At 42.6% G+C, this 21,044-nt stretch overlaps 1 protein-coding gene across 2 annotated transcripts in view; it reads left to right on the top strand.

The window, feature by feature from the left end:
* CREBRF (CREB3 regulatory factor) overlaps window positions 1–21,044 on the top strand; it is a 36,575-nt gene that overhangs the window by 8,992 nt on the left and 6,539 nt on the right. For both annotated transcript variants that reach the window (XM_060240573.1, XM_060240574.1), the window contains 7 exons: window positions 8,123–8,311; window positions 9,645–9,770; window positions 10,518–11,589; window positions 16,045–16,239; window positions 16,957–17,146; window positions 17,615–17,688; window positions 18,088–18,210. In XM_060240573.1, the coding sequence (XP_060096556.1) occupies window positions 8,198–8,311; window positions 9,645–9,770; window positions 10,518–11,589; window positions 16,045–16,239; window positions 16,957–17,146; window positions 17,615–17,688; window positions 18,088–18,210 (1,894 nt within the window). In that variant the 5' untranslated portion in view covers window positions 8,123–8,197. The remainder of the gene's footprint in view (window positions 1–8,122; window positions 8,312–9,644; window positions 9,771–10,517; window positions 11,590–16,044; window positions 16,240–16,956; window positions 17,147–17,614; window positions 17,689–18,087; window positions 18,211–21,044) is intronic.

The following is a 21,044-nucleotide window of genomic DNA, read 5'->3' as shown; positions in this document are numbered from 1 at the left end:
AGCATTTTCTGAGGTGATAAGGACCATATTTCGGTTAATGCCCCAAGACTGGCTGCTTGACTATTGGAAGAGGTTAGTGGGATATTTAAAGCAAGAAAAAAAATGGCAGGAATATACTATATATCTGCCTTTGAATGCAGAGATACTATTCTAAATGCAGCTCCTAATGCAGATCTTATGGGACTGTACCACTTAAGGATTCAGGTGGTGCAGCATGAGGAAATGTTCAACTGCATGGACATTAGTTACGTGTTGGAAATAAGAGTAGTCTTTTCCCAGGCATGGTAATTTTCCAGGAACAGGAAGCTCTTCTAGGAGGAGGATTCAGTCATGCATTCCCTCCCCAGCTGTGGTATTTCATGTTTATTTTGTACATGTGGACTGAGATGACTACTACATTGTTTGTTAACTTCAGGTATACCCTACTTGTCTAGCAGTGGGGACCCAAAGTAGCCTATGTCGTTCATCTTTTCTCTGTTTGACTCCTCATAACAACCCTGTGAAATAGGTCAGACCAGGCCTTGGATTCAGCAGGAGCATAGCTCCTGAACCTTTCTGAGGGTTCCCCTTCCTCTTCCCCGCCTTGTCCATTGAATAGTAGGTGCAGTTGCATAACAATCCCTGGATGAGCTCCACCACCTGTTGTTCTACAAAGCTACCCTTGGGTTAGACTGAGACTATGTGACTGGCTCCAGGCTACTCAGTTAGTGGGGATCAATCCTGGGTGTCCCAGAGCTTAGATCATCATTCTGACCACTAGATCACATCGACAATTGGCTATAATCATTGGACAGACTCCTTCATATACAAAAACTGTATGCACCTTTCAATTAGCAGAAGTTGGAGACTAAGAAGAAGAGCTGGTTGTGTTCATCATGCTTCATAAATGAGCTACCCCAAGATATGTGGATGGTCACAATGGTTCTTTGGCTACCTTGGCATGATGGCTAATATGAGTAATGACGAGCTCTGTTTGGAAATCTGTTCACTTAGTCATCATAATCTATGGAGAGTTAGAGTTCTGTATTAACATAGTTAACAGAGTGGATGAGTTAAGCTGAGTTTTTAAATAAAAGCTGCTGGGTTTCCTCTAAAATTTGCCTTCAAAAGCAACCAGTATCCTGCTGAAGAAAGGTGATTTATGGATAGCTTGAAAGATGAGGGAAAATCTGTACCTCCCCATACACAAGCACTGTTTCTTTGCTCTGAATTACTCATGAAAGAGTACTTCACTGTATTGTTTTTTTAAAGTAGCAGGACTCAAATAATCATTTTCATGCCACTAATATGTAGTTTTGTTCCTGAGCTACTGATTTGTTGACTACCATTTTCTCTCCATTCTTCCTTGCTCCCTTTCACCTCAATATTTTCATCTTTAGCCTGGATGGTATTTGTTCCTTCTCTGCTCACTGGCCTTATTTCACTCCTTCAGACTCCTCCCCTGGGCTGTCACCCACAACTGGAACCTTCTCGGCATACTATTTATCCTAGTGCAGTGGTCCAGGGGTGGGAAATGGACAGTAAAATCAGTAAAAGTCAATTTTTTTTCATCTTGGTCACTAATTTGTCATTTTAAAAAGTCATTAAAGTCAGTATTTTTGTTTTTGTGAATACAGTTTGTGGGGGGGTTGTTTTCATTACTGCTTTTGGGGGAAAGACGTGGGCAAGAAAAAATGCTTGTTGGTTCAATACAGAAAACTTCTGAGAAATGAAAGTTCATTAATAACTTATTTTTAACCAAAAAAAGAAAGTTATGTGAACTTATGTATTTCAAATATGTTTATTTATTTATTTATTAAATTTGACTTTTATACTGCCCATTCCCTGTAAACAAGGCTCAGGTTGATGTATATCGATAAATAAACAACATATGACATAGGCCCTGAGCCTGCTTCGGCGGGGAGGGCGGGATACAAATAAAATTATCTAATCTATCTAATCTAATTACAGTTACAATAAAATATCCATCAGATTTGCTCAGATAGTGATCTAAATTACCAATTATGTTACCATCTTGCCAGCCAGATGAACATCATTGCTGTCCTCAACTGAATGCCTTACATGCCCTGTGGAACTGCATCAAATCCTGCAGGGCACGGATGTTTCCTTGGCAGGGAGTTCCACCAGGTTGGGGCTAGGGCACTAAAATCCCTGGCCCTGATTGAGAACAGCCAGTTAACTTCTCAGGCATGCCCGGTGTGTGAGAGTAGGCCAAGTAGTCGGCCATCTCAGGCGCCACCTGGCCTAAGGCGGTGCCCCCTTTCCACATGCATGGGGTGTGTGTGCTCCTTGGAGCTTGACTTCCCCAACTGAAAGCAGGCGCCATGGAGCACACATGCTGCTGGGCTGCTTTCCCTTTCCCCAGGTCTTTACAGACCCAGGGAATGCGAAAGCGGATTGCAGTGCACAGGTGTCACTGGGCCGCTTTCACATTCCCTGGGTCTGTAGCACAGACCGGGGGACTACGAAGATGGCCAACCCCCCCCCCCTTCCGGGCCTGGGGAGGCTGAGCGGGGTTGGTGAGGTGCCTCAGGAGTGGGCGTGCTCGGAGTCTGGCTCTGAACATGCCCACTATTGCCCCTACCCTGCCCAGGCTTCTTGGCTCCACGGAAGGCTGGGTGGGGCAAGAGGTGGCGTAGCATCAGGTGCGCTTGGAGCCATGCTCCAAGTATCCAGGAAGGCTGAATGAGGTCAGGGGACAGCAATGGCAGCGAGCATGCTCAGAGCCAAGCTCCAAGCAGCCCGCTGCCATGCCTTCCCCCCACCCCACTGGAAGTGAGGAGCAGTGCAGCTCACATAGCACAGGTCAAATGGTATCCAGTGCAGCTCACATGGCAACCAGTGCAGCTCACATAGCACAGGTCAAATGTGTGCTGTTCATGGTGTCTCCCTAAGGACCCACACTGCTGCATTCGGTATAGGGTTGCCAAGTACTACCTTTCTGCCTGTGGGGGGGGGGAATCTTGGATGTGGTTTGGAAGTCGTCTTTTGTGCGCACTTTGCGCATGCGGTGCAACAGTGTCACTTGGAAGTGGCATCATGGCATTGCTGACGTAACACATGACACTCTAGGTTTTGGGGATAAACTTTGGGGGTTTTAAATACAAAACCATAGAGTTTGCCCAAAAAACCAGAGCATCAGTGACACGATGTCATTTCTAAGTGATGTTGTCGAATCAGGGCTGTTATGTGATGATGCCCCTTTTGGGGGGTGGGGTTTTCCCTGCTGGCCAGCTGTGCAGCAGTGGATTGGAGCCCCCCAGACGGGGAATCCCCTGGCCGGACTGGGGGGTGGGGTCTGGCAACCCTAATTCTGTACCAGCGGGGGTTTCTGGGTCAGTCTCATGTAAAATGAGTTACGGTAGTCCAATCTGGAGGTGACTGTTGCATGGGTTACTGTGGCTAGGTCAGGTTGGGACAAGTAGGGAGCCAGTTGCCTGACCTGGTGTAGCTGGAAAAATGCCAGTTTGGCAACATTTGTGGTATGGGATACATATAAATACAGATACATTGTTGGCCTGTGATGCTCACATCTGGTTTAAAATAATTTTGTTAAACATCAGCTGCATTCTTCAAACATGCTTATGTAACATGGGAGAAGCAAAGGATTCCAGTGTAACCAATGAGTCAGCATAATTTAAAAAAAATAAAAATAAAGGCACATTCATAACCATTCTCATAATCTGGCACCATGGTCTTGAATGCCAAAATTGTTTCTGAAAGCTATTAATAGAGTGGTTGCTTCTTTTGTGCAGTTGATGTCTGTCTTGATTTTTAAATGTTCTGTACACAAGGCAGTGGACAGAAAGAATGGATTTTTTAAAAAAATACAGTTTTTAGAACTTGAAAGGCCACCTTCTGGTAGATGATAGAGATGTTGTAGAAGTAAGAACTTAAAGGTAGACACTAGAGAAGCTTGAATTTCATTGGTGTCCTTGAAAGTTCAAAGTCTTATACTTGAAGATTCTTCATTCATCCCCCCTACCACCAGGCCAAAAAATATACGGGGAACTTTCTCAACAAAACAAATGACTGCAATTGGTGCTGTCCCTTCAGGCTAGAAGAGGAAGCAAAGAGAAACCATGAAGGAAGATGGCTTAGGGTGCTGCTGCTGTGTTCAGTAGCAAGGTCGCATGATAGGTTTGAGCAAGGGAAAACGGGTTAAGGAATGCTGCCTGTAAAGCAAGATCTATGCTACAGAGTTAGCCGGCAACTGGTGCATTGAAGTGTATCAGGGTATCTAGATGCATGAAAGATATGACTTCTGTAGCTTCTAGAAGCATGCAACAGAGAAAAATGTTAACAAGTCCTCTCATCCCTACTTGATGAGCAGAACCTTCCAGAACCCTTTCAGAGGCTCTTTCTTCCTTTGCAGCTGGCCGTCAAGTGGCCCACCTTTAAAAGCCCTCGCAGCAAACTCTAAACAAGAACTTTGTAAATTTAAAGTGCAGCTTGGAACTTCTCTGGGGAGAAGGAAGAGAGAATGTGTGTTCATCTTATATGGTCCTCTACATTTGTCCTCCATCTATAACACCAACTGAGTTCAGAAATTTGGAAAGTTTACTTTAGTGACTGATAAATGCATCCTAAGAAATAAATGACTACAAATGAAAGCTGCAAGTCGTCCTGTCTCTCACAGACTTTAGAGAAATCAGGCAGGAGCAGAGATTATAACAAGAGAGAGAGGGGAACCCGTATACTAGTAAGAAGGGAGAAACCACCAAGGTGCTTTCCATAAGGAAGGGCAACTGAGTGGAGAAGTTCTATTTTAGCATGCCAGCCTCCATGCTATGGCTTTAACAATGGCTCCAGCCATATAGATCAGAAATCTGTTCCTTCTTTACAAGTTTGTGGATAACTGTACCTATGGCGGCTGTGATTGCTCTAGAAACTGAAGCCTGTGTTTTGAGTAGAAACTGCTAAATGGCATACAATTCATTCCGTTCGGAACGTTTTCTGTTCAGAATTGAAATCTATTTGTCGCATCTTGAGTCGTCCTCCTCATGCCTGTGAACATCATATTAGTCTTCAGTGTTCTGCATAGGGAGACTTTCTTGCAGGATGTAGTCCTTAAGTGAATAGTCTGGTAAAAGTGCATGATCCTAAGAAGACTGCAGAAACGCGGTGGGAAGGAAGCAAGGCAACTTGATGGGGAGAGGGAAGAAAGGAGAGCTGGAAAGAAACAACTTTAAATGCATTCTTCAAGCTGCAAGGCTGGCTTGGAGAAGTGATTTAAAGAGAGAAATGCCTGCTCCAAGCCAGCCAATGGGGCAGTGGAGGCTTCAAGAGTTGCACAGCATGTGTGAAAGAGCCACATGTGGCTTCCGAGCCACAGTTTGGGCACCCCTGTTATAGGAAGTCAGTATCAGCCCTGCTATCCATGTGTGACTCCATGTTCCTACCTGCTGCTTGAACTATATTTTGGAACCGAGCTTCAGTGCATTCATCTGGATCAGCGTGAAAACTCAAAACTTCCACTGAGTGCAATTTTTAGTGATTCCTTGAAAAGAAATAACAAGACCTGTGCAGTCTACGTAAAGGGCAGAGGCTGTGGTTCACTAGCAAGCATCTGCTTGGTGTGCATGAGGTCCCAGATGCAATTCCCAGCATCTCTATTAAAAGGACCACGCAGGAGAGGACGTGAAAGACCTCTGCCTGAAACCTTGGAGAGCCACTGCTGGTCTGAGTAGATGACGCTGAGCTTGATGGGCCAAAAGATTCGGTATAAGGCAGCTTCATGGGAAGTGTATAACTGAATAGAAACAGAATATCAAAATGGAAGGGGTATGTGCCTGCCTTGATTTATAAACATGCCATCTTTATACAAATGTAGAATCTGGTTGTCTTAAAACGGCACAATGGTTTTCTCTACCCCAAGGTCTCATCATGAAGATTAAAAGGACTTATTGCAGTGACTCAGCTTAATTGGAGCTCTTGCTTCCAGAGGAACTAACGAGTAAGAGCATTTTTGCAACTTCCTTTGAAACTCCACAGCACCGAGTGGGTTATTATATAGATGTTCCTTTGCATAGTCTTGCTGTTCATGGTGTTTTGAAGAGTTGCACAGTTGGTGCTTTGAGGCAGTCTGCCAGAAAAATTGAACATCAGTTTTGTTGAAATAAAATTGGAATAGCTAGACGCTCTAGAAGCAGCACGAATGATTTATTTCAGATGGATGATGTATTGCAGAGGTTATAAAAGAACTGACTTATTGAAAACGTGTGACATTAATTATTGCTATTCTTTCTTGCTTGATTACTGTTACTGTATTTTAAGGGATGTGTTCATATCAGAAAACTGGCCCTGTCGTAGTAATCCTGATAACTGAAGGCATTTTTCAGAGTTAGATTTGCTTCACTCCTATGTCTATTATAGTATTTTTAAAATATGAAAAAAATAAGAGCAGGTTCCTTTCTTCCCTGCTGTAATTCTGCAGGAGTTTGTTTGTGTGTGTTGTGTATTACCTCTGAAAGCAGGTAATTGTGTTACATCTCTGAATTGTGAGTAATTGACTCCTTCAATCGCATCTGATGGAGAATTGTAGCAAAATTACCTGCGGCCTGCTGAGACAAACCCAGCACAATGAATCATGCAGTGATCTGGGGTTGGGACAGCATCTCTTCTGTGAGTGGATATTTTGGGTTCACAAGAGGATTTAATTTTCTTAAGGCACAATGAGAACTTCTATGGCAGGGAGCACATTCTCTCAGGAGCACAAATGTTTATTTTTATTTTAGAGAGCATGCTAGAATGTTAAGATTCAACAGTCATAGCCAACTTATTAGTTCTACAGGGAATTTTACCCTGAGATGCACCATTAACCCCAATAAATACTTCAAGTGATGATATATATTTTAGTTCAAGTGAACTGAGAATTAAGTTGCTACTTTTCTGACATAGTTTCTTAGAGATTTCTGTATGATCAGACTGGGAGAAAAAGCTTTATTGTAAAGGCCAAAATAAAGGATCTCTTGAAAATATTGCCTTTGGATTTTTGTAGTTGGTTGGGGTGGGGGGAGGTAAAGGTAGTCTCCTGTGCAAGCACCAAGTCGTTACCAACCCATGGGGTGATGTCACATCATGACGTTTTCTTGGAAGACTTTTTACAGGGTGGTTTGCCTTCCCCGGTCATCTACATCCCTCCAGCAAGCTGAGTACTCATTTTACTGACCTCAGAAGGATAGAAGGCTGAACCCAGTTTCTGCCGGGATCGAACTCAGGTCGTGAGGAGAGCTTGGTGCATGCACCACATGCACACACAAAAACGTACTGTAGCTTACCACTCTGTGCCACAGGGCCTCTTCATTAGAAAAATGGGGGAAAAAATCTGTAGACAAAGTTTTTGTTACGGTACATATTTGTAGCTTGTGTGTGAACGTAAGACATTGTCTTTTTCTTGATGGCATAACTAGGGGGAAAGTAGCCTTCTGTTGGGATAAATATATATTTTTTTCTTCTATTAACAAAGCTTGCACCCTAATGGAGTTGTTCAAATAATCTTCAAAAAGTATTTAATGTACTGTTAACTAAGTTGCCATCATACTGCAGTCTATTGTCAAAAATGATTATACTTATCACAGTGTGGTGTTTCCAACCACTGTGCTTTCCTGTCCAGGAAATGCCAGTTTGTTAATAATAATAATAATAAACTTTATACCCCGCCCTCCCCGCCTAGGCAGGCTCAGGGCGGCTAACAGGACATGGTAAAACCATGATACAGATAAATAACAGATAATATAATTAATAATTTAGACAGTAAAACCAATAAAACAGTATGGCATTAAAATACAGTCGAGGGGAGTATAAGGTGGCTCAGTATTACTGATCTTATCAGGGGTTCTGTCTTGACCTGCTGGTGGGTTTTTACTGTTTGAGACTCCCACCTTAGGAAATTTTCTCTCTCTCTAAACTACAGCAGTAGCTACTGCATGTCATCTTGCCACAATATTGTTTTTTTTAATAAGTAGGACCTGAAAATGCATAAAGTAGACAATCCGCAATGTTTTAGCAGAATGCTGCTAGCAGGTACTGCAAACTTCTTTCATTCAGAAACGGTCAGACGAAAATGTTCAAATGTAATTGTTTGAAATTCAGTATTTTTTTTTGTTTTAATTTCAAATAGAAATCCCCCAAAGAAAGAAGATTTCCATGTAGTCATCGTGAAGCTTTTTCTAGAGAAAATCTGTGACTCCATTGCATGAGTTATATGCTACCTACGAACCCTGAAGAAAAGCTGGAAAGGAAATTACAGGCAAGGAAAAGGAAAAGTTTGGAATTGAACTTGGAGGATCTGGGCCTGGAAATGCCTCAGGTAACTTCCTAGAATTTCTATTGACTTAGAAGGTTTTAAAAAAAAGCAAAACATTGTGTTTGTGGTGGATATATAAAGAACACAACGTGATGGTGATGGTAATGTGCAGTAAGTTATGGTATGTTTCATCAAAACAAATTAATCCTCTTGTTTCCTGGGACTTGAATGCAGTAAGTAGCAGAGCAATTGCCAGATAGAGATGGGAGTAGAAATAGGAAGTAGTCCTTCTTAGTCTTATGTCTAGAGTATTGCTTAATAGACAAAATAGTAGGCAAGTAGAAGAGCAAAGAAGAGGGGGGGGGGGAATGATAAAATTGGATGTTATTCTTGCATGTCCATCTGCCCCTGTCAGCTAACCAGAATGTATGAGGTTTTTTGACCTTGTCTGTGAGGGAGAAGAACCAAAGCTGGGGATGGAAACATCCATCATAGAAAGAAAGCTGGGCAGCTGTGATTTTTAACATAAGTCTCCACTTTTGGAGAGAGTGACACTGCATCTTTTTTATCATTTCAATTTACAACAACAAAACGTAAAGTAGAAACAGCAGTAATCCTCTAAGTGACTGACATGGGTGGCTTTGCAGCACATGACAAGGGAAGCTAATGAAGTATAGAGATAAGATTATCATGGTTCTGCATCAGCTAAAAGGTTTGTGCATCTGCTGTACTGTGATGTGATTGCCATGCAAATTCCCCTGATGTTTTTAACAGCAAGCTGGAAAAAATCCTACACAAGACCAGAATCTTAGTTCTTGGACAGTGAACTGCTAGTTAGCAATTGCATCAGGAAGCCAAATTCTTTAGAAGATAATTTAGATCAGGAGTGGCCAACTGTGTCTGGAAGTGCACAATGCCTTATCTTACAACCTGAGTCCTTTCTGGATAGTAAGGTTGTTTAGCAATAGGAGTGGTATAACCTAGCGCTATAGAAATGTGGATCACATGACACACTGCATACAAAACCAAAAGAAAGATGTAATGTGAAAGAGACATTGCACACTTCCACATCTTTTAAAAACTGTTCTTCACTTGTGAAAATGTTCAAACTTTTGACTGTCTTTACTAAACTTTGGTAGTGCCAGACACTGAATAGATTTACTTTTTTATGTAGCTGTCAAACAAACCAGTGTATACTTCCCTCAGACAACCAAATAATGTAGGAATAGATGACTAGACATAAATACAAAGTCAAGAGAGCATGACCCAGATGTCATAAATTCCTGATGTTTAAGGAAGAGGAAACTCTAATGTTTAAAGAGAAATACTATTTCTTTAACTTTGTCAATTTTTTTTTAAAAAAAAACAAACACCCACTAATAAATTTCTGTTGTAGCCTAGTGTGAGTGGAATGGACCCTCCTTTTGGGGATGCCTTTCGAAGCCACATGTTTTCAGAACAGACTCTGATGAGCACAGACCTCTTGGCTAGCAGTTCTGATCCAGATTTCATGTATGAATTGGTAAGTTTACTTTCATTTTCTTAATAAGCATAGCTTGGCCTTTTTGAAATGAAGCGGGTGTATGGCTTGCAGAAATCTGTTCAGTGAAGGCCAGTATAATGTGCCTCATTTGTTAAATTTAATTACTAAGGGAGGAAGTCCAGCAACAGTGGGCTCTCACCAATGAAAGTTTGAGAAATATGGCCAAGACACAAACAAACAAACAAACCTTCGGCATACTTTTTACTGAGGAGCTGCCTTATTGACTGAGCAAATTTGAAAATGTCACGTTTTTGTCCTTCGACATACAAGGGAAGATGCAAGGAAAATTGCTTTTTCAGTTGTGATATTCCATTTGGGATCCTACATGGACTGCACAAAAGGACATGGTTCTTTCCACCCCTCCAAAACATTAAGCTGGAGGCTACAGGACTTGCATGCACAAATGGCCACAGGGGACTTCCTCAGTGGGGGTGGGATGGAATCACCCTCCCGTCCCTGTTTTGTCACTAGAAATTCTGTTGACCATAGGAGTCATGCCTGTCTTGTCCTTCTTTTTCAGTGCTGGCAAACAAGCACTGAACTGGGCATTGAAATTGCTGCCTTATCAGTCTTGGATTAAAAACTGCCATAAACTGGCTTGCACTGTTTTTCCCTTTTAGATATAAATAGAACTAAAGGCATAGGTGAGACCTGTGAATTTGCCTATAACGTGGCTGGAGAGTGAAATAGAAAATAAATTCTACCTTATGTATTATAACTTTCTAGGACAGAGAAATGGATTACCAGCAGAGTTCCAGGGACAACCTCCTTTCTGTAGAGGACTGTAAAGATCTTGAGAACCTGGAATCTTTTACAGACATTCTGGATACTGAAACTTCTTTTCCTTCCAAGTGGGAACAGTGGGACACTTACTGTGAAGATTTGACAAAATACACCAAATTAACCAACTGTGACATCTGGGGAACAAAAGAGGTGGATTATCTGGGACTTGATGATTTCTCAAGCCCATACCAGGATGAAGAAGTGATCAGTAAAACTCCAACTCTGGCACAGCTCAACAGTGAGGACTCTCAGCCTGTCTCAGATCCACTGTGCTACTCGGAACTGCTGTTCAATGTAAAACAAAGCCAGTTAACTTCTCTGCCAGCAAAGAAGGTCACAACCAGAGCAGCAGCCCCGGTTTGTTCATCCAAGACTGCTCAGGCTGAGGCTCCGTTATCAGAATTTGCGCAAAAAGCCAGCAAGGCCAATTCAAGCACACAAATCATGGTGAAGACCAATGTGTACAGCAATGAGAAGGTGAACATTCATGTTGAATGTAAAGATTATGTTAAGAAGGCAAAAGTAAGAATAAATACGGTACCCCAGAGTAGGTCTGCAATGAACCAGGCTTATGCTGATGCTGCAAAAGAAAATACTTGCTACTGTGGAGCTGTAGCGAAGAAACAAGAGCGGAGAGGAGTTGACTCCCTTCAGAGTCACAGTGCTCCTATTTTGCCTTTTAAAGAGACTCAGACTCTACTTCTCACTCCACCCCAGGAAACTCCGGGACTCACTGCTGAGGAGACCAGTCTCTCTGCCAGCACGTCTGTTTCAGATCCATCACAGAAGAAGGAAGAACACAACTATTCTCTCTTTGTCACAGATGGTTTGACTGAGCAGGCAATCAAAGCTGATCCTGATGAGGACGAAGACGACGATGAAGACGTGGAAGATGAAGACCATGATGAAGGATTTGGAAGTGAGCATGAACTGTCTGAAAATGACGAGGAGGAGGAGGAGGAGGACTATGAGGATGACAAAGATGATGATATCAGCGATACTTTTTCTGAACCAGGTAATTAAGTTTGTTTATAATCAGGCTGCAGCCTCCATCAAGCAAGCACTGTGCGTTTGTGGAGGCATTTTTCAAATTGGGGCAAGACCAGGGCTTTTTTTTTTGTAGGAAAAAGCCCAGCAGGAACTCATTTGCATATTAGGCCACACACCCCTGACGTCACCATTGTTTGGCATAGGACTTTTTGGGTAGAGAAAGCCCAACAGGAACTCATTTGCGTATTAGACCACACACCCCTGACACCAGGCCAGCCGGAACTACGTTCCTGTGCGTTCCTACTTTAAAAAGGGCCCTCGGCAAGACGAAAGATTTTCATAGCACGTTTTGTCGAAGAATTCTAAATTACTTGACAATTACAACAGTATAATTGTTGAGAGCTATGACTGAAGGAGGAAATTGACTACTTCTGTCCTGTAGTCAGGCTTCAGTGTCCTATCCAGAACTGACTCAAACGGTTTCGTTTGGAAAGCTGGTGATGGAGTGCATTAGAGCCCCCATTGTGACTTGCTGCTTGGCCTTTTGGAAAGATTTAAACTTTTGGAATAATTTGTTAGATCTGGTGATTATTTGACCTTAGTTCACTTCATAGTAATTGGCATTTTTGAAAAAGTGAAGCACTTGCTGAAGCTTTTCCAAGCAAGCAACAGAAACCATCCTACTTAGAAGACAGAAGCAGTAAAATCCCAGAAGATAATTCAGCACTGCCTGTTAACTGTGGTGGTTGAAAGCTGTTGGTTCTTCCTGAGCTTTAAAATAAATTACCTTGTTTAACATAAACAATATTTGATTCTCCTTCCATTGCATGATAAGTATAAACTGCAATAAGCAGGGCTTTTTTTGTAGAAAAATCCCAGCAGGAACTCATTTGCATATTAAGACACATCACCATTGTTTCACACAGGCCTTTTTTGTAGAAAAAGCCCAGCAGCAGCTCATTGGCATGATCCCAAGCCAGCCAGAACTGCATTCCTGTGCATTCCTGCTAAAAAAAAGCCCTGACAATAAGACTCTCTCATGAGCTGTTATCCTCAAGCTAAAAGTATTTTAGGGTTGCCGTTTCCTGTTGGGGGCAGGGGATCCTCCAGTTTGGAGCCCCCCCCCCCCCCGCTTCAGCGTTATTAGAAAGCTGGGGGAGGAGGGAAATGTCCCTTTGGAGTTCAGTTGTACTTGTCACACCCTTGCTCCTGGCTTCAGATATTTCTTGATCCAGACCTGGCAACCCTAAAGTATTTATTTAATTTGAATATATTTTGAATTAGCATGCCTGGCTTCTGTACAAAAGACACGTTGCCTCGTCTGTGTGAAGCCATTAGGGCAGTTTCTTACATGAACCTAGACAGAGCAGTGTTTAAAGTGCTTCTGAGATAGTAACTTCAACTTGATGCCTTAGTCTTCCAAAGTTGAGTATGCAGATATGCCAGCTAAATTAATGGAATATGCATTTTATGAACATGTTGTGTCTCCAATTTACAGTTTCCTCTGTCTCTTTGAGTAGCTTAAGCCCAGCCACATAAGAGGTGTTGCTTTTTCTGAAGCAGAAGCGATAAACTGCAAGCTAAAGATAGGTAGTGGTCAGGAAGGAAAGAAATGCGCTAATAGAGTTAAGCTGGACACAGCTTCAGCTGAGGAAGAAAAGGAAAGTTGAAAACCAGTCTTACTCTTAGGCAGGGTGGATTTGATTTAAATCATGATTTAAATCATTACTCAGTAAGACTATAACAAGATTGATAACAAATCAGCCAGTATAATAATAATAAATTTTATTTATACCCCGCCCTCCCCGCCGAGGCAGGCTCAGGGCGGCTTACAGGACATGGCAAAAGCCATGTTAAAACAATAAAACAAGATAATACAATTCAATACAATAACAATTAAATATTTAAATAATCTAAAAACAATCTAAAAAATATAATCTTATAGTGCTACTATCTCAGTTATATTAATGATGGCGTGATGTTTATTCCAAGTTCCATCTTAGAAGGCTAGCCGAAAGAGGGTGGTTTTGCATGCCCTACGGAATTGGCTAATATCCCGTAGGGCCCGCACCTCTTCCGGCAGCTGGTTCCACCATTGGGGTGCCTTTATAGAGAAGGCCTATTCTCTAGTTGTTTTTAATTTGGCCTCCTTTGGCCCAGGTACTTCCAGAAGGTTTTGTGAGCTGGATCGTAGTGCTCTATGGGGAACATATGGAGAGAGGCGGTCCCTAAGGTAGGCAGGTCCTTGGCCATATAGGGGAAGGTATCATAATGCCCCTGTATAAATTGATGGTGCGGTCTCATTTGGAGTACTGTGTGCAGTTCTGGTCGCCGCACCTCAAAAAGGATATTATAGCATTGGAGAAAGTCCAGAAAAGGGCAACTAGAATGATTAAAGGGTTGGAATACTTTCCCTATGAAGAAAGGTTGAAACACTTGGGGCTCTTTAGCTTGGAGAAATGTCGCCTGCGGGGTGACATGATAGAGGTTTACAAGATAATGCATGGGAGGGAGAATGTAGAGAAAGTACTTTTCTCCCTTTCTCACAATACAAGAACTCATTGGCATTCAATTAAATTGCTGAGCAGTCAGATTAAAACTCATAGAAAGAAGTACATCTTCACCCAAAGGGTGATTAACATGTGGAATTCACTGCCACAGGAGGTGATGGCGGCTACAAGCATAGCCAGCTTCAAGAGGGGGTTAGATAAAAATATGGCGCAGAGGTCCATCAGTGGCTATTAGCCACAGTGTGTATATATAATTTTTTTGGCCACTGTGTGACACAGAGTGTTGGACTGGATGGGCCATTGGCCTGATCCAACATGGCTTCTCTTATGTTCTTATGTATGACTAGATTTAAATCATGGTTTTTACGCAAGAACTCATTCTTGCTGGTATAATCGTAAATGTTTGCATTTGTTATGTCTGTCTGCCTTACCCATAGGTAGAGGAGACCCAAACTGCTGGGTCTCTTATACAGCCTGCTGCCATTATAGCTCCTGACAGTTTATAATCCAATAGGAAAGTCTTTCACGGAGAACAATGCTCCAAAGAGTTCCTGTTCTGTACAGCACAAGGAACAGGAAGTGATATGCGACGCAGTACTTTATCCCACATTTCGCATTCGCTTCTACAAACTTTCAAAAAACTTTTTATCTCATTCAAATGCTGATGCTTGTAATATCTTCTATTTGGTATGACCATGTTCCTTACATACTCTTATTGTTATACAGATGTTTGTAATGATTTTGAATATTTTTGAATAATTAATGAAGTGTATGATTTGTGTATAACTTTGGAGGCTGGTTTTCTCTAATCTTGTTTCCTTGCTCCATTATCTGCGTAGCTCTTTGTTGGTTGCTCAGTCCCCAGGTGGGGGCAGGGGATCCCCAGTTTGGAGGCCCTCCCTCTGCTTCAGGGTCATCAGAAAGTGGGGGGAAGGGAGGGAAATGTCTGCTGGGTTCTCCATTGTTCCCTATGGAGAACGATTTCCATAGGAAATAATAAGAGAATTGATCCATGGTTATCTGGGGCTCTGGGTGGGGTGTTTTTTGAGGTAGAGGCACCAAATTTTCAGCATAGCATCCAATGCCTATCCTCAAAGGACCCTCCAAGTTTCAAAAAGATTGGACCAGGGGGTCCAACTTTATGAGCTGCAAAATAAGGTGCCCCTATCCATTAATTCCAGTGGAGGGAAGGCATTTAAAAGGTCTGCGGTCCCTTTAAATGTGGTGGCCAGAACTTCCTTTGGAATTCAATTGTGCTTGTGACAACCCTGCTCCTGGCTCCACCCGCAATGTCTCCTGGCCCCACCCTCAAAGTCTTCTGGCTCCACCTCCCAAAGTCCCCAGAAATTTCTTAAATTGGACTTGGCAACCCTAGGTAAGGGGTTGGTTCTCTGTACACAGATTTGCAGAGGAACAATGGGGTTAAAGTCTTTTTCTCAACTTTTGTGTTTATTTTATAACATTTTTGTTGTGAAGAACAGGCGTGTCATCTCTGCAGACACAAATTCACAGTTTTGAGAACTGCAGAACCAAGAATCTGTGATATCTTCTAGATAGAAAAACTGCTCCAAATAATCTTACATAAACGTCTGAGAGAGCATGACATTGTGAATGGATTAATGGAATTCATTTACCAAAAAAAATTAAATATTGCATTAATATACAGCCTCGTGTTACATAATGAAAAAATAATCCATATTTCATTATGAATAATCTTTGAACTGTAATAAATAGAAAACTGTCTTTAGATATATTTTTTTCCCTCGAAGCATTCTATTAAAAATCTGGTTTAAACTTTAAAATCTGATTTTTTAAAAAAACAAAAAACGATTTTTTTTTTAATTCACCCTGTTCATGGAAATGATTAACAAGTTCTGGATTTCTCGTTTCCCTCCTTTCCTTTTATTTTGAAGAGATTCTCAGTCCTGTTCCATGGGAGAAGTTAACCTACAACTTCGTTACCTTTTTAGGATATGAAAATGACTCTGTGGAGGACTTGAAAGAAATGACAGCAATATCTTGTCGAAAAAGAGGCAAACGACGATATTTCTGGGAATATAGTGAACAACTGACACCATCACAGCAGGAGAGAATGCTGAGGCCATCTGAGTGGAATCGTGATACATTACCGAGTAACATGTATCAGAAGAATGGATTACATCATGGTAAATGTAATTTCCAACCAATCTTAACTGTTTTCCAGTTTGTGTCACACAGCAACGAAGGAGGCAACCTGCTCTCCCTTTAGAGAGAGATGGAGAAATGTATGTCATGAAGATGCACCGATACTTGTTCTGTAATTCTAGGATATGAATGGAACTTGCATAGGGTTGCCAATCCACAGCTGGGGGTAGGGGATCCCCCGGTTTGGAGGCCCTCCCCCCGCTTCAGGGTCGTCAGAAAGCGGGGGGGGGGGGAGGGGAGTGTCTGCTGGGAACTCTGTTATTCCCTAGGGAGATTTATTCCCATAGAAAATAATGGAGAATTGATCTGTGGGTATCTGGGGCTCTGAGGGGGGGGGGCTGTTTTTTGAGGTAGAGGCACCAAAGTTTCAGTATAGCATCTAGTGCCTCTTCCCAAAATATCCCCCAAGTTTCAAAATGATTGGACCAATTCTATGAGCCCCAAAAGAAGGTGCCCCTATCCTTCATTATTTCCTATGGAAGGAAGGCATTGAAAAGGTGTGCCGTACCTTTAAATGTGATGGCCAGAACTCCCTTTGGAGTTCAATTATGCTTGTCACAGCCTTGATCTTGGCTCCACCCCTAATGTCTCCTGGCTCCACCCCCAAAGTCCCCAGTTATTTCTTGAATTGGACTTGGCAACCCTAAACTTGCAGCACACTTGCTTCAGGTAATCCCTTTCTGTATGTGTTCACATAGGGAAATATGCTGTTAAGAAGTCACGACGGACTGATGTAGAAGACTTGACTCCCAATCCTAAGAAACTGCTACAAATCGGGAATGAACTGAGGAAACTGAATAAAGTGATCAGTGACTTGACTCCAGTCAGCGAACTTCCCTTAACAGCGAGACCAAGGTCAAGGAAAGAAAAGAACAAGCTAGCCTCCAGGTAATGATTACTGCATTTATCTTATACACTGGCTATTAAAACGATGCTCTGTACAAGTAAGGCTCTCTCTTTCCTTAGTCAACATTTCAAGGTGATATATTGGAAGAAAACGACACCAACTAGTTTGCACGATAGCACAGAGGGCATGTCTTTATACCTGGAAACATGCGTTATCTCCCCTACCAATATGACAGAATCTGATTGCAGTCTGTACGAAGCTGACATATCCCCAATTGTGACATGTGCTGAAGATTTTTAATTGCAGAGCTTTGTGAATTTCTGAAAGCTGCAATACCCTGTAGCACTAATGTGGTCAAGAGTATCTGGAGAAGAGTAGGGTAGTTTCTTCAGTGAAGGAGTTGTGATAACACACGGTGATAACTGTTATCATACAGGACGTGCTCTGTCATGACCAGATCATTTTTTTAATTGCATATTCATTTATTTCCCTGCCTTCCAATCTCACAGGGCTTGTCGACTAAAAAAGAAGGCCCAGTATGAAGCCAACAAGGTGAAATTGTGGGGTCTCAACACAGAATATGGTAAGCAGTGTTTAAAAAACAATAATATGCATCAAGTTAAATAGCCACTGTGGCTTGAGTCAGTTTATCAGGGCCCAAAGCTTTTCTGTATTGATGGGTTGTGCTAGAGAAGTATGACTTAAGTCTATGAAGTTTGCAAACCAGTAGTCTGAGTCCATGGTTGGTAGGCTCCTTTGTACATAAAGCAATGTAATGGTGCTTATAAGTCAAAATAAAACTTGAGAGTGAATAGTGTTTAAGAACCTTCATTATTGTTTTGGGCCCCCGTCAGGGGGAAAAAGCTGAGTATAAATAGCTCAGTATCCTAGGCATGGCACACACACTTAGGGAGATGTGTTCTTCCTTCTTGAAGAGGTTTCAGTGTGGGAGGCTCATGCTGTCACTTTGGCTCTTCTGCAGATAACTTGTTGTTTGTGATCAATTCAATCAAACAAGAAATTGTGAATAGAGTGCAGAGTCCTAAAGATGACAGAGGAACCAATATGGGACAGAAACTTGATGTGCTTATTAAAGATACCTTAGGTAAGTAAATGTCAAGTGTTGTGCTTGATGAAAGAATCAACTGCCTGTGAGCCTAGTAAAGGCAGTGATGAAAGTTGGGGACCATGGAGACAAAAAGCCACGATTCACAAGGCTGCATGAGTGAGAGGAAAGCAAGGGAACTGCATGGTGTTCACTCACTGTCTGTCCTCAGTGCAGCCTCTCACATTGCAGAGCTTTTTGTCCATGTGAGTCTGTCCAGCTCTCATTGTTGTACCTTCAAGATTCACAACTGCTTAGCACATGAGGCAGCAGGAGAAATCAGTTTTTGCCAGTTTCTTGCTCTGAAGCTGCACAAAATTCAAGATCGATGTTGCTTCAGGTCCTATAATTTTAGACAGTGCCCTTTAAGTCTGCAGCTGCTGAAGTTGGAAATGAAAGGTATTGATCTAATCCAGTGGTCCTCAACATGGTACCAGTGGGTGCCTTGGTGCTCACCAGGTGTTTTTAGAAAGTGTGCAGGACCAGATGGGGCTTTTGCCCAACAGGACTTTTAATTGGCAAGTGCAAATTTGGTTGTGCAGTTTTTAAAAGAAGCCATAGTTTAGCAGCAGCCATCTCCATAGCACAAGGGTCTTCACTGTGTGACTGCAGATGAGCTGCGTGTAAGTAATAAAATATTTTAAACAATATATATCCATTTTAAAAGGTGTCCTGTTGAGCAGAACTTCTGCCTAAAATGATGAAGAATTACTGTTAAAGCTATGCATAAACTGACTCCCTGACATTCTGTGGTTTATAAGAGCCATTTTTGTGGTTCTTCCCACTATATGTCAGAATTCCAAAGGTGACCACAGGGTCAAAAACACTAGGGACCCCCCTCATGTAATTGACACCCCTGCTCAGAGCCAGTTTGGTGTAGTGGTTAAGGGCGCGGACTCGTATCTGGGAGAACCGGGTTTGATTCCCCACTCCTCCATTTGCACCTGCTGGGGTGGCCTTGGGTTAGCCATAGCTCTGGCAGAGGTTGTCCTTAAAAGGGCAGCTGCTGTGAGAGCCCTCTCCAGCCCCACCCACCTCACAGGGTGTCTGTTGTGGGGGAGGAAGGTAAAGGACATTGTGAGCCGCTCTGAGACTCTTTGGAGTGAAGGGCGGGATATAAATCCAATATCTTCATCTACCTCACAGGGTGTCTGTTGTGGGGGAGGAAGATAAAGGAGATTGTGAGCCACTCTGAGATTCGGAGTGGAAGGCGGGATATAAATCCAATATCATCTTCTTCTTCTGCCTTGTGATATGTTGATGCCTAAAATATACTTAATTGATGCCAGTGTAGCCACACCATCTTAGCAGAAGAGTGTTCTATTACTGAATGACTTCTGTAGTCAGCAGCTTTCCCCTGCTGCTGAATCTATTTCAGCTTTGTAGCTTTCAACCTGCCTTCACTGCATACTTGTCTTTCCCCCCCTCCAGTACTTTGAAGTCTTTGCTTGTGTCCTTGAATTAATCTTTTCTCTCAGTCAAAAATTCTGCTCTGAAATTTTCCCAAGGATAAGAACATCCTGATTGATGCTAGGGTTGTGGGTTTTCAGCTGAAACACAGTATTGCAAATGATACGATCTCTTGTGAAATATCTGATACCATGCTTTGATTAGTACAGCCTAAGATTACTGGTAGACCTTTGTCACTGCAGAGAGCCTTTCCAGTTGGGCTCATGCTGGAATATGTAACCCTTACTAACTTGCTGCGCACAGTCCAGTTAAAGTTCCTCAGCAAGTATCTCTGTTGTGCTGGAAACTCAGGTTCCAGGGCTCAATAGGCCAAATGAAATTTCTGAGTAAAAGAGAATCTTCTCTCAATCAATCCATTATGGCTGTGATTACTGGATGGGGTGTTACGTGAACATTGTAGCCCCTTGTGACGGAACCGGCCCGATTCTGCCTTCAGACACGGTCCCGTCAACTCCCTTTTGAGTTGCCAACTCCTGAAGGGCAGCTAATCATCTTCCCACCACTAGGGCACGCTGCCACCACCTGCTCAATTTAGGGGTTCCTGACTGAAAGGAACAGGACTCCCAGTCCCCCTTGCCAGTTCTGTGGCCTCAAGGTCCTCTGCCAACCCAGCACCTGGTTACCACAGTCCTTCTTTGGGAGACCCCTGGAGGATTGGCACCCTTGCCAACTGTATGCCTTCCCCCCTTTCCTGGACTCCCCTCTTGAAGCAGCGTGGTCTAAGGCGGTTGGGGAACCTATGTGGTACAGAGGGACTACCTTTTTAAACAGACAAAATATTTATTTAAAATGTATAACTATATACAGGCATTTTTAAATACAGGGTGAACAGAAGTAATAAATGAAAGTAGGGATAAATGCTCCTTCTTTCCCTAATATGTAACTGGTTCTGACCATACCATCCAGAACCGACTCACCAGTCACCAAGACTCAAATCAGACTCAAACTGACTGTCAGCTTCCCCTGGTAACTTTTAACTGCCCGTTTCCCTCCAAAAACCTCTAATATAAAACCCAGTTTCCACCCAGGAACTGGTTTTCCCTCCTGCAGCCTTCTGGGAGACCAGCCTGAAAGACTTCCTGTCTCTTCTAGGAGGCCTCCTCAGAAGTGCTGCTTCCAGACAGGAAGGGAGGGGGAAGAAGGAATAGACTAGGCCAAAGCCTTGCCTAGAGTTTTATAGACTCCTCTAGCCAACTCCCAGGCAAGCACAGGCCTAAAATGGTGTTTCTCCACACCCCTATTGCATTAATAATTTCTTCTTTTTGCCATCAAGTCACAGCTGAGTTATGACAACTCCTGGTGGGGTTTTCAAGGCAAAAGATGTTCAGAGGTGGTTCACTATGCTTGCCTCTGTGTAACAGCCT

Source organism: Heteronotia binoei, chromosome 5, assembly GCF_032191835.1.
Source record: "Heteronotia binoei isolate CCM8104 ecotype False Entrance Well chromosome 5, APGP_CSIRO_Hbin_v1, whole genome shotgun sequence".
NCBI classification, from domain to species: Eukaryota; Metazoa; Chordata; class Lepidosauria; order Squamata; family Gekkonidae; genus Heteronotia; species Heteronotia binoei.
This window is presented reverse-complemented; position numbering and strand designations above follow the sequence as displayed.